Below are 16,764 nucleotides of genomic sequence, written 5' to 3' on the forward strand. Positions count from 1 at the left end.
TGGATCAGGAGGAAATGGGGATTTTGCAGTATCCTTCCCCTGCCATTCCCACCAAGCCAGGCCCACCAAGCCACGCCCACAGAACCAGTAGTAAAAAAATTTGAAACCCACCACTGATTATGTGTGTGGGATTTTGACCACTTTTTCTCAGACCTGCCTTATAGAAAAGTTGTGAATATAAGATGCATGTTTTCTACCTTATGCTTTCTGGAAACATGCCTATCTATACATATAAAAGCAATAAAACAAAGTGGAGTGAGAATGCTGGTAAACGTAAAATACATATTAAATGTGCATAGGCATGAATCTGATTCTAAACCCTTCAGACATTCTCTTTATGGAGGGGAGCTTTACAGAACAACTCTTTATTTCTGAAAGAGTGCTCCTCGAAAGCTTGAGGTTTGATCAGATAACAGAGAGATCTAAAAAGTTGGAAATGCAACTGCAGAAAAATGAAATATGAGTTCCACATCCAATACAATTATGTTTATTTTGGGAAATGTATATCAGTCCTTTCTACAAAACATCCAACAATACATGGTCATAAGAAAATAAAGCCAGTTAATTCAGCTGAAGAAACAAACAACTAAAGAGCAATAGCAGCATAATAAACAATTTTATAAGAGTATCCTATGAGATTTCATGGGAACAATTTTAGATCAGCATTTTTCAAACTTGGTAACTTCAGGATTTAACTTTGAATAGTATCTTAGAGTCCACACATTCTTAAAAGTTGGCAAGTTTGAAAAACACTGATCTAAATCAACTTGAACAGAATACCTCATTGATTTTTCACTGTTGTTCTACCCCTAAAGCTTTTATTTAATTCTAATACTGAGATTATTTCTTTGCTCTGTTAAAGATATACAGTAGGTCAATTCTCATTTAAAAGAAATGTTTTATAATAGTATTTGCTTATTTTTGTTTTATAACAGCACCTACAAATATTTCCAGAGGGAAATTAAACAGCAAAAACTACACAGACTCTTACGATTTTTAAAAACTAATACATTTATTAAAGCATACTTTTTTTGTGAACGGCAGTCTCCAAAGACTGCTTGTTTCTGTTTGATGCTGGAAAATGACAGTCTAGCTTTAAGGGAAAATGTAATAATAACAACACCGGGAAAGTGTTTTTGTTGCAGTTTGGTTTTGTTTTCCCATAGAAGTGATTTCTATAGCTTTTGCCTGAACTCAGGTATAAACATACTTGGTAGTTATTAGGTGTCATTAAAAATGTAGCACTGTGCCTGCTGTACTCTATATTTGGGTCCCCAACAGTACTGATCTTTAGCCTGTTAGGAAATGGGCTGCACAAGCAGCAGGTGAGCAAGTGAAGCTTCATCTGTACTTGCACAGGTCTAGGTGCACAGGTTGCGTGCAAAACTATTCCCCCCCCACCCGTCCGCAGTTTGTGGAAGAGTGTTCTTCCATGAAACCAATCCCTGGTGCCAGAAAGTTTGGGGACCACTGCTCTATATAATCTGTCAAAGATCCTATGAACCAGTGTTTTTCAAACTTGACAGTTTTAAGATATGTGGAAATAAGCTCCCAGAATTCCCAAGGCAGCATTAGAATTGAAGCCCACACATCGTCCTAAGTACTTTTTCAAGAGGCAACTGGACTTTCTGGTTTTTCTTAGAAGATGTTTTGCTTCTCATTCAAGAAGCTGAAGAAGCTTCTTGCATGAGAAATGAAACATCTTCTAAGAAAAACCAGAAAGTCCAGTTGCCTCTTGAAAAAGTACCTTTGGGACAACCATGACCTGGATAACTAAGAATCTCTATAGCTAAGCCCACACATCATAAAATTGTCGAGTTTGAAAAACATGGTTGTAACTAAAGGCACATTTGGAATGGAAGGATTTGTGTTGCTGGTTATGTGGGCTACACTGTTGTATATACTAACTGGGAAATAAGTCTAATTAGACACAAGGGCTAGAGTCTTACTTTTCATGAAGTCACACCGGTTTCAAAGTAGATGAACTTAGCTCTCATGGTTTGTAAACCATGGTCTGGGATTTGGATGTATGAAGTCTGTGTGTACCTAGCAACTCCATTGGACAAATCCATGCTGTTTTGTTGGCAACATTTTTGGCAAATGCCATTGCCTTCCTCCTGAAGGAAATAGATTGGCCCAGGGTCACCTTAAGACAGGTCTAGAACTGGATTTCTAGCCCAGGATCTTTAACCAAACAGACACCAAAATGGCTGTCATGTGTCAACTAGGTCACTTTGTTGTTCAATAAGCCATAAACTAACTCTATTATAGCATGAAATGTAGTCCAATTACTCTTACAGTTAAAACAGTCTTATTTAAACATATAAAGTACTGCATAATTCTACTGATGCTCAGTAAAGTGTGTTTGCAAATAAGTAGGGATCAATTGTAATCCTTAAGATTAAAGCTGAAGATTGAAGCACAAACACACACATATGCATATAGACATACAACTTGGATAGATATTTACAAAGCTATTGTTGAGGAACCCAGTACTGGGTTGTCTCATTAAGGCTGGAAATGGAAAGACTCTGCTGTTTACATGTAGTTTTCTTGGCAACAAAATGAGAGTAGTTTCCTTTTGTATTTTTTCCAGGATATTTCCCCCCCTTCCTTTCATTTTCTGTGATTTTCTGGTAATCTTACCTCTACTATTAGCTATACTGCTTATCTTTTCAAAATCAGTAAAGATTACTGAGTGCTGCCCCTGGCTGTGGACCTCACCAAGGCTAGGCTTTGTTAATTTTTCTGCTATTATGGAGGGAATGAAGAATGGCCTTGAGGGACTGAAGGAATGTTATGTTACTATACAGTATTTTTACAATAAAAATACTATGGGTCTACATGACTTGGATTTCCTGATCTGGTCTACTTTGAAGGCTGGCAGCTATGTAAATCAATCATAGTCAACATATGTTGTTGCAGTGAAACAGTGCCAGTTGGCTTACTCTAATACCATTTTTCAGTCTTCATGAGATATTTCAGGGTGCTGTGGTTACTTGCTTCCAGCATTTCTTTTCTACATTTATTTGTCTAGAATAGTTAGGAGCCAGGATGAAATTGACAATATGGTAGCTTACTCCACAGTCCAAATCCCTACTTTAATCCCACTATCATTTAGCTGGACCATTGTTGGTCCAGTAGATTTGTATTCTGAAATAGCCCACATAAAAGCCACCCCCGAGGCACAGACACATATTCTCCCAGCCTGCCCTGCCACAATTTAAGGAAAGTGGTTGTTGGTGGTATATCCTGATAACAGTTGACACTGGATGAGAAGGAAACAAAGCTTCTGAGGTGGCAGAAGTAAGGAGGTGAAGAAAAGAAGATGGAAAAAAGTCTCTAGTCCCACAGAGAAATCATACCCTGGGCTAGACAACCAATAGTAGAAGTCTTAAAGGTCTTCTGCTGTCAGTAATGGGCATCAAAGGAGGCATTCTCTATGCCACTTCTCCCCATAGCTTCTTGTGTGGAAAGGCACCCCAATTCTGCTTTGTTGTCAGGGCAGAATAAAGGTAAAGGTAAAGATTCCTCTCGCACATATGTGCCAGCTGTTCCCTACTCTAGGGGGCAGTGCTCATCTCCGTTGCAAAGCCGAAGAGCCAGCACTGTCCAAAGACGTCGCCATGGTCATGTGGCCGGCATGACTCAATGCCGAAGGCGCACGGAACACTGTTACCTTCCTACAAAAGGTGGTCCCTATTTTTCTACTTGCATTTTTTACGTGCTTTTGAACTGCTAGGTTGGCAGAAGCTGGGACAAGGAACGGGAGCTCACCCCGTTACACGGCGCTAGGGATTCGAACCGCCGAACTGCCGACCGTTCGATTGACAAGCTCAGCGTCTCTTACCCACTAAGTCGCTGCATCCCTTCCAGGGCAGAATAGATGTTGGTAAAGTGTGGTCAACATTTCTTTTAAGCTGACATACCTTAAGCTAGTTCCTGTGCTGAATAACTGCATTTTAATACTGCGGTACAGAACAGCTGTCTGTGGTCTTGCTCTTGAAAGGAGCTTTTTATTTACTATTTATATTGGCTCAAAAACACACTGTTTTTAGTAGGTGGCTTTGTGATGATGTCGTTGGGTGTTCAATATTGTTTTGGGGCAGGGAAGCTGTAGCGCTCTAGATGTTTTTGGAATACTGTTCTTAACAGTAGCAAGCTAGCATGGCAAACAGTAGGAAATCCTGGATAGCCACAAATTAACAACACCAGGGCTATATGCAGTGGTGGGATTCAGCCAGTTCGCACCACTTCGGGAGAACTGGTTGTTAACTTTCTGAGCAGTTTGGCAAACTGGTTGTTGGAAGAAATTACTAGGGCAGAGAACCGGTTGTTAAATTACTTGAATCCCACCACTGGCTATATGGCTATGTTTGCTGCGGAGATAAACATGATCAAAATGGGAGGTGCAACCAAGTGGTAGAACCACTGCCCCCTTTATCTGTCTGGAGTGCATATGGCCATTATGTCTGCCATTTTGACATCACTGATTCCCCTGCAGCCAGGAAAATGTATGTGTGTTTCTCATACATACACATACATGAATGTAAACACACGCATACACTGTTCTTGATGTAGTTACTAGTTACTATCTGCTTCTTTCTATATTATAACGGGGTTTTTTGGATGGTTTTTCAAAATCTTCATTGAAGAATCTAAGAATAGAAGGGTAAGTTAATAGTTTAATTATTTTTCAATCCAACAGACTATTTTTATTCATGTTTATTATTCATTCAGAACTTAGTTGGCTTCCTAATCACAAAAAGGCCAATCTAAACGGATTATGCACACGTGTATTATTTGAAATGGCCTATTTGCATCAACATCTTCTCCCCCTCTCTCAGAAATACTGTTTTGCAAAGATATGATCAAAAATATCAGCAACTTGCAGAATAGCATAAAATGCACTTTCATAGATAAACATAAATCAGCTTCTCTAATTTGATGTTGTCCGGCCACATAAAACTACAATTCTCAGAATTCCCAGCCACCACATCTGGACGACCATAGTTGAAAAAGACCGATGGAGCGCTGGACCAGAATATTTTTCTGAGTTCAAACTGATTATAAAAAGTGCTTTTGCCTTTTCTTTTCTTTTTTTTTAAACACAGAAAGGAATTTCAGTTAAATCCATATAAAAGGAGTGTGGTGTTTTGCATTAATTCCATTATGATGTACCCAAAGTATCCATCCTACGATCTACACACCCACCCACCCACACACACACACACACACACACACACACACACACACACCCCTCGTTTTTCACAAGAGGGCTTTTTTCAGATGAGAAGTCATTGTAAGCCTGACAGGCTACAGAGTGAGGGAGAGAGGTCAAACTGAAAAAGTAACAGCCTCACCCTCAATAGCTTATATTACAACAAATTTCTTCATGACTTCTGAAACACCTTGAAAATGAGGTAGAAAAACTGAAGCCACTTTCATAAGGGGAAAACAGTTTCAGGAAATTGAAAGGCAGAATGTGGTCTAATATTAGACATTTAGCAATAGCACTTAGACTTATATACCGCTTCATAGTGCTTTACAGCCCTCTCTAAGCGATTTACAGAGTAGCCTATTGCCCCCAACAATCTGGGTCCTCATTTTACCGACCATGGAAGGATGGAAGGTTGAGTCAACCTTGAGCCTAGTGAGATTCGATCTGCCAAACTGCTGACAGCCGGTGATCAGCAGAAGTAGCCTGCAGTACTGCACTCTAACCACTGCATCACCACAGCTCATTTGCCATCCTTTTAGTAATGGGGCCCCAAAATTAATTCCAATGGTAACTAACAAGCATTGTTTGTTTGCAGATTATGCACTAGACAGAAGTGCATAACTGGAGAAATGGACCATCACTTTACTGGTCTTTCAATTTATATCGTATTCTGACATCCGTTTCTGGCTGCAGCATTCCAAAACCATATCTCTCTGTGTCAAAGCCTGGTATCTCCTTAGCAGGATCTATCAGTTCCAAATCAAAACAGTTTAAGAGGTGGAAAACACATCTGTAAATAGGAGAAAGCAAAAACAAATCAGTGTAGTCAATGATATTGACTTTGCATTTAATATCAAGAAGTAGAAATACCTAGCCTCAACCAAAAAAAGAAGGGATATTTAAACAAATATTACAATTGTAAAACTAGGCTGTACAGCATGCAAATTTGTAATGTGATTCCTTATCCTGTTAAATGTAACTTATGCAGCTGATCTTATGCAGCTTTGCTCAGAATAATGTGTGGCTTTATTGGATATTTCTAAAAGACACTGGTGGCCAGAGGTGTGTGATTCTTAACAAATTTACCCAGCAGTAAGATCCAGAGAAACTTATTTTTTACAAACTATGGCTCAGTATGTGTGGGCTGAGATATTTGTAGGCAATCAGCTTAAGCTCTCTAAATGGATCAGTAAAGGAATCCTTGAAATTTTGCTAAGGCAAAATTGAACAACAGACCAACTACCAAACTGAGGATAGGCTATTACTAATTAACTGTAATGAACAGTAATCTATTCTGGGATATATAAGGAAACTAATGTCTGCTGCCTGCTTTGAATTGCAAAGTAACACCAGACATGCATGTCAAACAGAACTTGTGGTTAATGTTCACCTTGTCTCCTTTCAGTCTGATGGATCACAAGATATAAATTTTATTTTATGTGAAGTTACTCTGGGTGGTTATAAACAGTGTCTCTGGAACTAATAGATAGAGTAATCTCAGATGGAGTATCATCTGAGTAACAGATGAGGACTTCATCAAGAGTTCTAAAAATGGATTCAATCCAGGGATGGGTTTCAAAAATTTTAGCAAGGAGTTCTCTGCCCAGTTGCTGGGTGGCCGTGGCCATGGTGGGCATGGCCTAGTCGGTCTCCTGTACCACAGCAGTGGGGGGGGGGGCATTTTTGCCCTCCCCGGGCTCTGGAGGCTTTCCTTGAACCTCCGAGAGGGAGGGTTCCGGAGGCCCTCTGGAGGCTGAATTTTTTGCCTTCTCTGAGCCTCCATGCACATCCTGCACTTACCTGTATCCAGAATGGGCCACGTGGAGATTCCTAGGAGGGGTGGGGTGGGCGGGGCCAGCCAGGAGTGGGATTTGGGGGTTCTCTGAACTGCACAGAATCTTAGCTAGAGGTCCTCCTGAACTCCTGCGAACCCCCAACAGCTCACCCCAATTCAATCCAAATTCACACCATGAAACCAAATCAGATGAACATTTCTGTTCACTTTGTTTTGTCTTTAAGAGCTTTAGCTTCTGCTACAAGCCAACCCTAGCTTCCTTTAATCAATACTATGCTTAGAGATTTTATCAGTGTTATGCATTCACTTACAGTTTGATGCTATTAACTGCAAAGAACTTTCCAATGCAGACATTTATTCCTGCTCCCCATGGCATATTGTAATATTTGAGCCTTTGTCCTCCTTTATAGAAGTATTTTTTTTCTGTGCCATCTGAATTGAGAAACCGGTCATATATGAACTTCTGAAAAACAGAAATAACCAATATTTAAAAAGAAACATCCTTCTTGGGATATTTAGCTGTATAAAATTCCATCCCAAAGTTTAAACTAGAATAAATGGGAGAGGAAATGGCTATGTGACACATGATGGAACTGGATCCAAAGCAGGCCCACTGAAATTGGTATAAACTAAGCCTAATTAACTTCAACCCTATGAATGTCTATATGTTAAGTATAATAAGGTCTTGAAGCAATCAAAAATATTTACTGTTTGCAAAACACGGCAAAAGAAATGAAAGCAGTTACATAAGATAAAGTCTATAAGGTATTATTTTAGATTTTTCAATTTTATTTCAGTTTTTTTTATCCTGCCTTTATTATTTTTAGTCTCCATAACTCCAAAAAAGGAACGAGAGCTCCATTTCTATAGAGAAGGAAATGAATCTTCAACATACTAGATGTCAGCATTCCAGAAAAACCCCCAACTCCAAGTAAAAACTCTGAAGCAAGCATTTTTCAAAGTTCTATTTACTAGAATAGGTAAACTGGCACATCTGGGAAAACCCAAATCTGAGAGGTCAAGGTTTTCCCTCAGTAAATCAAAACCTCCCAAATGATCCCCTCACTCCTCAGTCGATCACATGCTCCAATCGCCAACCGTCCCATCTTGAGACAGCACTCGGACCACTCCTTCTCCAGATGCAGGATTGGCCTGACCTTGACTGACAGGAAGAATGCTATTATGTCTAAAGACAACCCCTCTACAAAATCCCCCCTCCTACTTTCCCACACATGAGAAGGTAGCAGCATGGAAGCTTCCGACCTAATATGGCTTCCAAAACTGACAGGCGTCCCCCCACCCCACAGAAACAAAACCATACCCTGAAAAATAAAACAGACAAAACGCAAAAGAAGGGGTTAACGCCTTGTACGTAAAACCTCTTAAACCCCTCACCTCCCTCCAGGAAAACCCTTTGGTTTTTTAGGGAATTTATCATGAAATTGCTTTACTAGAGTATCAGCATTCACATCCCAACTTTTCACCCAAGTAGCTTCAGACAATGGGTACCCTTTCCAGTGTACCAAATACTGTAACCGACCCCTGTATAATCTAGAGTCAAGGATCTTCTTAACTTTTTTTTGTTGTTGTTTACATTTATATCCCGCCCTTCTCCGAAGACTCAGGGCGGCTTACAGTGTATAAGGCAATAGTCTCATTCTATTTGTATATTTTTTACAAAGTCAACTTATTGCCCCCCCAACAATCTGGGTCCTCATTTTACCTACCTTATAAAGGATGGAAGGCTGAGTCAACCTTGGGCCGGGCTTGAACCTGCAGTAATTGCAGGCTACTGTGTTCTAATAACAGGCTTCTTAACAGCCTGAGCTATCACAGCCCTATCACTTCATAATGAGTCTCCCCTTGTACTACCAAAGGAGGGGGGGAGCAGCTGGTAAGGGCCTTAAGTTAGATCCTCTTGCTGGTTTCAATAAGCTACTGTGAAAAACTGGGTGCATTTTCCCTAATATGCAAGGGAGGCTAAGTTGGACAGCCACTGGGTTAATCACTTTCACTATAGGGAAGGGACTTAAGAATTTGGGTCCAAACTTCTTGCTAGGTAACCTCAATCTTAGGTATTTGGTTGACAAATAGACCTTATCTCCTATTCGGAAAGGTGGTTGGAGACTAGATCCTTATACTTTTATTCTAAAAAAACAACAACATAGAAGATTGCAATTACTTAAAAATAATCTTCACTCTGGATACTGCTCCACTCCAAAGTAAATTTAGTCATAAAGCCTTGCTGAACATTGTGAAAATAATTTGTTATACTGGTAAAAGGAACAGCAATTCCCTAAATGAGCAACTATGTATTACTTTGCCTTCAACAAAGAGGCAAACCTTTCCCTTCTGTGCTGAAGAAGGAGGGAGGATAGATAAAAGAGTTTTCCTCCCACAGATCACCTTTGTGTAGGTGTCTAGTAGAATATTTGTGGGAATTCTTGTATTGTGATCTTAACCTTCCTTCAAGTGTGATAGTAATCAGAATTTTTATATTTAGATTCTTTTTTTCCCAGTCCCAGGGGGAAAAAAAACCACAGGATTTACTGTTTATTTTGGACTTGGGTTATAATACTATCATGGTTTTCTCAGCATTGTTCCTGGGAAATTGTTCATAAAAGGAAGCAGTTCTAATGCGACTCTCCTGTCAACATAGAAAAAATTATCAAGGTGCAGTAAAAGAGAAGCAAGTTAGGAACACGGAACTGGGGAAGATACTGATATATTTTTAAAGACGTGCAATAGGTTGCCATAGCAACAGCCAAACAGGAATTCCAGGATAGGTTTTCACATTCTTAACTGTTATTATATCATCATATTTTTATATCATAAATATGGATCCAAACTATTTTTGTTCCTGGGAAAACTCTTGAGAGCCGGTCTTGTGAGAAAAAAATATATTTTTGAGCTGATATGAAAGAACCATCACAAATCTTAATGTTACCCACAGAAGGTCTGCATTCCTTGCTTGGTGCAATCAGTTCACAGGTTCAGTGCAGAGAGAAAACCCAAGATTGATGCATTGGTGGGCTGATTTTTTTTTCTCTACTCCAGATATGGAGCTAATTTATTTTTTTTGACAACTTTACAGTTAGTCCTTGACATACGGCCGTTCGTTTAACGAGGGCACGGAGATGTCCTTGGAAAAAGTGACTTATAACCAGAAGTGGGTTTCGGCAGGTTCTGACCAGTTCTGGAGAACCGATAACGAAAATTAGTTCGGAGAATGGGTAAATACCACCTCTGACTGTCCTCGCACCCATCTATTCTTTGCCTCCTGAGTCCCAGCTGATCGGGAAGAAATGGGGATTTTGCAGTAACCTTCCCCTGGAATGGGGAGAGAATGGAGATTTTACAGTATCCTTCCCCTGCCACGCCCACCAACCAGGGGTGGGTTCGACTTACCTTTACTACTGTTTTGCTTCGTGCCCGCATGTGTGCTCTTCGCGCATGTGAAGAAAAGTTTTGATGATGTTTGTGTCAGTGGGCGGAGCCTCCCACCGGTTTTACTACTGGTTCTATAGAACCGGTCTGAACCGAGGGCAACCCACCACTGCCCCCAAGCCATGCCATGCCCACCCACAGAACCAATAGTAAAAAAATTTGAAACCCACCACTGCTTACAACCCATCCTTGAAGTTACAACCATTGCCCCACCCCCATGGTCCCAATTTGGGCACCTGCCTATTGGCTCACATTTACTGTACATCAGTTGCATCTTGTGGTCGCATCCTGCAGTCACAAGCAAAGTCAGTTGGGGAAGCTGGGTTTGCTTAACCACTGCATCGTTTACTTAACAGATACACTGACCAACCATTATGATTTATTTAAAGACCATAGAAAAAATGGTTATAAAATTGGGTTTGGGTCATGTGTTGACTCACTTAATAACCCGCACTTCTCAGCAACTGAAATTCCTGTCCCAATTGTGGTCGTAAGTTGAAGATTACCTGGGTACTGAATTCACTGTGTTTAAAGTTAGAAGTCTTTAGCAGTGACATTTCCAGAAATTCTCCCATATTTAAGGGAGATATTTAAGAGTCTAGGACAGGGGTGTCAAACTCACGGCCCGAGGGCCAGATGCGTCATGCGCTGGCCACACCCACCCATTTTAGTGAAGGGGGGGAAGTCGCGATACGTCACGTCATAACAATGTGACAAGGCAAGTTTGACACCCCTGGTCTAAGACGACTCATAACAGCCAGGTTGGTGTTGATGGGTTGGTGTGGGAAGGTGGGCATGACTGGGTGGCTCAGTGGCTAAGACACTGAGTTTGTCAATCAGAAAGGTTGGCAGTTCGAATCCCTAGTACAAGTCTCCTGTGTGAGCAGGGGGTTGGACTAGATGACCTCCAAATGCCCTCCAACTCTGTTACTGTTACCTAGCCATGCTGACAAAGTAAGACTCACCCAGCTGCACCCACACATCCATGTCCACCTGGATCCGGATCTTTAAGGTTCTACCACAGGGCTGTCAAACTCATGGCGACACGATGGCGTCATGTGACGTATTGGGACTTTCCCCCCCTTTGCTAAATCGGGCGTGGGCGTGGGCGTGGGCGTGGGCGTGGCCAGTGCGTGACGCATCCGGCCTGCGGCCCGCGAGCTTGACAGCCCTGCTCTACCGCAAATGAAGGGAGAAAATCTGCCCACTGGTTAGTTATAAGATAAGCCTGCCAGATCTCTTCCTGGGATCACAGCCTTCTAGCTTCATAACCTGACTTATACAATGTCTACATGTAGCTGTTCCCTCAGGTGATTTGCCATTATGTCATCCCCTGTAGTTTTGACAAGTCTTAAGAATGCTGTGCACTGAGAATAATCACAGTTCTTCGCTCAATACAGTGAGTTAAGATACAGAGCATAAACAAACATCAGAACAAAGTCCTCAGGGGAAACGGGATTCAGAATAGCACTGTTTTACCTCTGGCTCCTCATAGATTTCAGGGTCCCTCTGAGGGCTTATGAATGGGAAGAGGCAAAGCCTATCTCCTTTCCTCAGGTGGTACTCTCTGCCAGCTGCCAGTTTCAGGGCCATGTCCTGAAGGACCTCTCGGCTGATAAAAGGAGCGGCTGACAAACGCAGGCTTTCGTTTAAAGCACTGTCTGTAAAAAACAGAAAACCCACAGGGAAAATTATGGCACCCAAAATAGCACAGGAGCAAAGGTGTGGATAGGCTGTCATGATATCAATGTGCAGGGAAGACCATAGCTCAATTTACAGTACCGCAATTGCCACCCAAACTCCCACCTTGCCAAATCCTTTAGAAACGAGACCAGCAATAAAGGAAGTATAATAGAAACTCTTGTCCTAAGAAAACCAGCCAGAATATAATTCCATTAGATCGCTGCTTCTTACTTCTAGCTAGTCTTGCCTTAGGCACGAAACCCGGGTGAGTGACTTCTCTCTCAGCCAACCTACCTCACAGGGTTATTGCTTTGGGGAAAAATAGGAGGAGGAAGCAATATTAGGTATGTTTGTTACCTTATTTATAAAAATAATAAAGGCAGGATGGAAAAAAAATCTAATAATAAATAGTGTTTGCATGCTGCATCCAGTTTATTGTCTGTGGGGACAATTTTTCCCCCATTCTTTTCTGGTGGCTTAGAACATCATGGAAACTTTGTCAACTGTAATTTATTCAAGTGCAGTTGAAAAACTTTGCATGATATGCAGAAGTGTTAATACTTGTTTTATACATTTCTTATATATAATACCCAGAGTGTAATTGGACCATAGGTCTGGAAGCAGTGTAATATTTGTGGTATTGCAGTATCACAAATTGTTTCAACGTCTACCCACACAACAACGCTATAGGGCTCTGCACACCAGAACAACAAGACACAAGGACAGTTTTTCCCCGAATGCTATCACTCTGCTAAACAACTAATTCCCACAACACTGTCAAATTAACTACTAAGACTGTATTACTATTCTTCTTCTCATCCTTACTAGTACCTAACTCTTCCCATTTATGGCTATATCCATGTTGCTTGTATCTTTACAACCACTATTGTTTTTGTTATTTCCTAGTATGATTTGATTGTTTATTAGTAATTTATGACTATCACGAAGTGTTGTATCTTATGATTCTTAACGAATATATTTTATTTTTTCTGAGAGAGTATACTGAGAGCATATGCACCAAAGACAAATTCCTTGTGTGTCCAATCGCACTTGGCCAATAAAGAATTCTATTCTATTCTATTCTATTCTATTCTATTCTATTCTATTCTATTCTATTCTATTCTATTCTGTTGAAGAATGAACATAGGGAGAGAAAAAAACTTTCTATACAAAGCGAACCAGCAGAGGGCAAAGAGAATGCTACAATTTCTTTTACCCCTTCAGCTATTTTTTGTGTTGGGAATTTTCCAATGGAGAAAAGGCAGTTTCCAATCATACAGTTCAGTTGTGTTGAAGCAGTTACCTTCACCATGTGATGATATTATTTTGTATGAGGGGTAACACATTTTTCTATATACCTATGGCTGAGACTAATACTGTATTAAGATGCTGACAACATGGAACTTACTTTAGCCTTTGATTTTAACAGGATTATTGGTGATTTCTGGGGCTTTTGCGAGGCATATGCTGATCTTTAGCAGGAAGGCTAGAATTAAAATGCTTTACTGCTAGTTTTAATAGCAGTTCTGAATACAGATCATCTGGGTTTTCTTAAAGGAGATGTGACTGGGGCGAAGAAATTATAGGAATCTGAGAGTTAAATGTCATGATTTAAAATTACAATTCTGACCTCTATTGAAAGGTCGCTATGTCTTTTCAGAGGTTCCCTTACTACATTTTGAAAGTACTTTTTGCAAATCTCAGATTAGGGATGAGATGAAATGTGAGAAAGAAGGCACAGTGATAGCAGAAGACCTTGAAAGTTAGATGAAACATACTGAACATTTTCCATTTAACCTGAGAGCAGGAGATACAGTTTTTGACACTGCAATACATTGATTCCTGATTAAGTATATGCCTTCATACAGTCATATGCATAAGCCTCAATTGGCCATGCAGCCCAATCCTCAATAGACCATAGTTAAGATATTTCTCTTAAATCAACACCTGCAACTTTGGCTTATTGTTGATTAACTCAACAATAACCTCAACCTTCGTTGGGGTTCTCTACACCTGAATTAATAGCTAATTCATGGTTAACAGCCACTATTAAGGGTGCAGGAATAGCCACAAACAGGATAAGAGAATACTTTTATTTTTATTTATTTTTTTAAAAAAGGTTAAACATTGGCTATTGAAAAGATTGTTGGGGTGCCTGGTTTATACAGCAAGAGGAACAGAAGCAACGATCAGACTGGTTAACTTGACTGGCTGTGAACCAAATGGAAAGTTAGTCCCACACTATAATATAAACAAAGTCTATAATAATGGGTTCCATAAATAATTCCATTATATCCTATGCAGGGGTGCTTTTCCTGCCCAAGGCAGTTCTCATTTCAAGGTCATTTTGGATGTCACTGGATGTTTTTGGGATTTTCTCTCAAACTTTGCCAATCCTGAATTTGAAAGATACGGCACCCAGGCACATACTGCTGTCTTCCTCTCGGTGATCATATCTACATGTTTACCAAGATAAAAAGACTGGATACAACATGGAGACACCTAAAGGGAAAAATCTGATATTCGCTATGCTTTAAGTAAAGAAAATCAAAGAGACAGATAGGATGGTGTAAGAAGCTTTCCCAGATCCAGTAATGACAGTGGTAAATATTTAACTGACACTTAAGGAATTAAATCGCTCAGGGCTAGATGAATGACATGTTACTAACCGAAAATGGGTGTGCTATCCAAAACGTCTTGGTTGATTATCTCACAAATTGGCCTGGTTGCTAATCGTCTGTTTCTAAATAGTTTTTCCATTTCAGCTTGAACTGCTGCCATGACTGGAGGATGTTTTAAAAGAAACAGGAGAAGCCAAAAAACTGCTGGGCCAGCATTACTCTAAAAAAGAAACAACAAAGGAATCAGACAGAATTTAATGCCAGAGAACACGTATAGAACTTTATCACAAAGCAACAAAATCTGATCCAATTTAAATATCCTTTTAGTTAAAATCAACGGGGTCTGTTTCACCTTCAATAAGAAAATTCCACATTAGCAGTTTGATAAATGAATAACAGGGTGGCCTTAGAAGGAATGCCTTGAAAAGCTGAGAAATAACCCTAAGCCTTCTGCAGTATTAATGATACCATACACAGAACTAATTGGCTGCTTTAGAAATCTAATGAATTTCATAATACCTAATGTACTGATTTAACCATATTCTCAACCTGGCCTTCAGTTGCTGCTCCTGAATGCCAGCTCAGTCTGTAATAAGGCTTCCCTCATCCACAGTTAAATTATGGATGAGAGGGTGAACCAGCATTGTCCCAAAGATGCTTTTTCAAGAGGCAGCTGGACTTTTTGGTACCAGAAAGTCCAGTTGCCTTTTGAAAAAAGCACCTTTGGGACAATGCTGGTTCACCCTCTCATCCATAATTTAACTGTGGATGAGAGAAGCCTTATTACAGACTGAGCTGGCATTCAGGAGCAGCAACTGAAGGCCAGGGGCGTGCATAAGCACACAAACGTGCCTACCGTTCCTGTCCTATTGTTTTTTTGTTGTTTTTTTTCTTCTTCCTATATATATATTGGTGCTTATACCTCCTAATATTTACTCATATATATGTTTATATACTATATAATCCTTTTTATATGATGTGACAAAAATAAAAAAATAAAAACCATGACCGGGATGACTGGGAATCTCCATAGACATTTAGTGAACCAGCACTGTATTACCAAGACTTGGCTGAGTTCTAAAATGGGGTTTTCCTTTCCGAAATTTGCCCGGCTAAGTTTCAATGTGGTATCAACCAAAACTCTGGGGTAGGGGAAGATTTATGACAATTGTTATCAGGGAATCTCTTGTGACTTCAGGAGCTGTGCCTCACAGACTCAGTTTATTAAGTTAGGCTCTAAGGATCATTTGGAATTATTGCTGTTGTATCAACCTCCATGCTGCGTAGCAACTTTCCTGCCTGAGCTCTTTGACTCCATTTTTTTTCAGGCTGGACGTGGAGGTCCCCAGATTTACAGCTCTAAGGTTAATCTCCCTTCCCTGATAATGGCGTCTGAGTGGCTTCGAAGTTGATGGCTTCCATGACAGCCTTGGGCCTATTCCAGATCATCCAGAGCCTGACTAGGGACAATGGTCACATTCTAGATTTGATGTTCCTGTCAGAGCAGTGGCAATGTGATCCAAAATGGTGGGAGCTTGTGCTACCTCCTTTGTTGTGGTTGGATCACATTCTGATTTCTTGGGATTCTCCAATGTCATGACCTACCACAGGGAGGTTGAACCGTCTGAAATCCGGGCTGCCACTTGTAATAAGGGGGTGGCTGAGATCTTGGATCAGATTATGCCCATGCAACCTCTCCCTTCTCAGGAGTCCCAGTACTCCCTGTGATTTGAGGGAGAGCTAAGATTTATACAGAGATTAAAGGGCTTTGCAAATTATCACTGGACTTCAGAGGTGGGTTTCAGCAGGTTCTGACCAGTTCTGGAGAACTGGTAGCTGAAATTTTGAGCAGTTCGGAGAACCGGTAGTAAAAATTCTGACTGGCCTCAACCCCATCTACTTTTTGTCTCCCAAGTCTCAGCTGATTGGGAGGAAATGTGGATTTTGCAGTATCTTTCCCCTGCCACGCCCAGCAAGTCATGCCACGCCCACCAAGC

General features: G+C 40.5%; 1 protein-coding gene across 1 annotated transcript in view; it reads right to left on the reverse strand.

Moving 5' to 3' along the window:
• Positions 1-471: 471 nt before the first annotated feature.
• The window catches only part of PTGIS (prostaglandin I2 synthase), a 74,519-nt gene continuing 58,226 nt past the window's right edge, over positions 472-16,764 (reverse strand). The window contains exons 7-10 of the mRNA XM_058177408.1: positions 14,816-14,987; positions 11,943-12,124; positions 7,328-7,479; positions 472-6,011 (exon numbers count right to left, since the gene is read on the reverse strand). Coding sequence (XP_058033391.1) covers positions 5,864-6,011; positions 7,328-7,479; positions 11,943-12,124; positions 14,816-14,987 — 654 coding nt within the window. The 3' untranslated portion in view covers positions 472-5,863. The remainder of the gene's footprint in view (positions 6,012-7,327; positions 7,480-11,942; positions 12,125-14,815; positions 14,988-16,764) is intronic.

Source organism: Ahaetulla prasina, chromosome 3 (genome assembly GCF_028640845.1).
Source record: "Ahaetulla prasina isolate Xishuangbanna chromosome 3, ASM2864084v1, whole genome shotgun sequence".
NCBI classification, from domain to species: domain Eukaryota; kingdom Metazoa; phylum Chordata; class Lepidosauria; order Squamata; family Colubridae; genus Ahaetulla; species Ahaetulla prasina.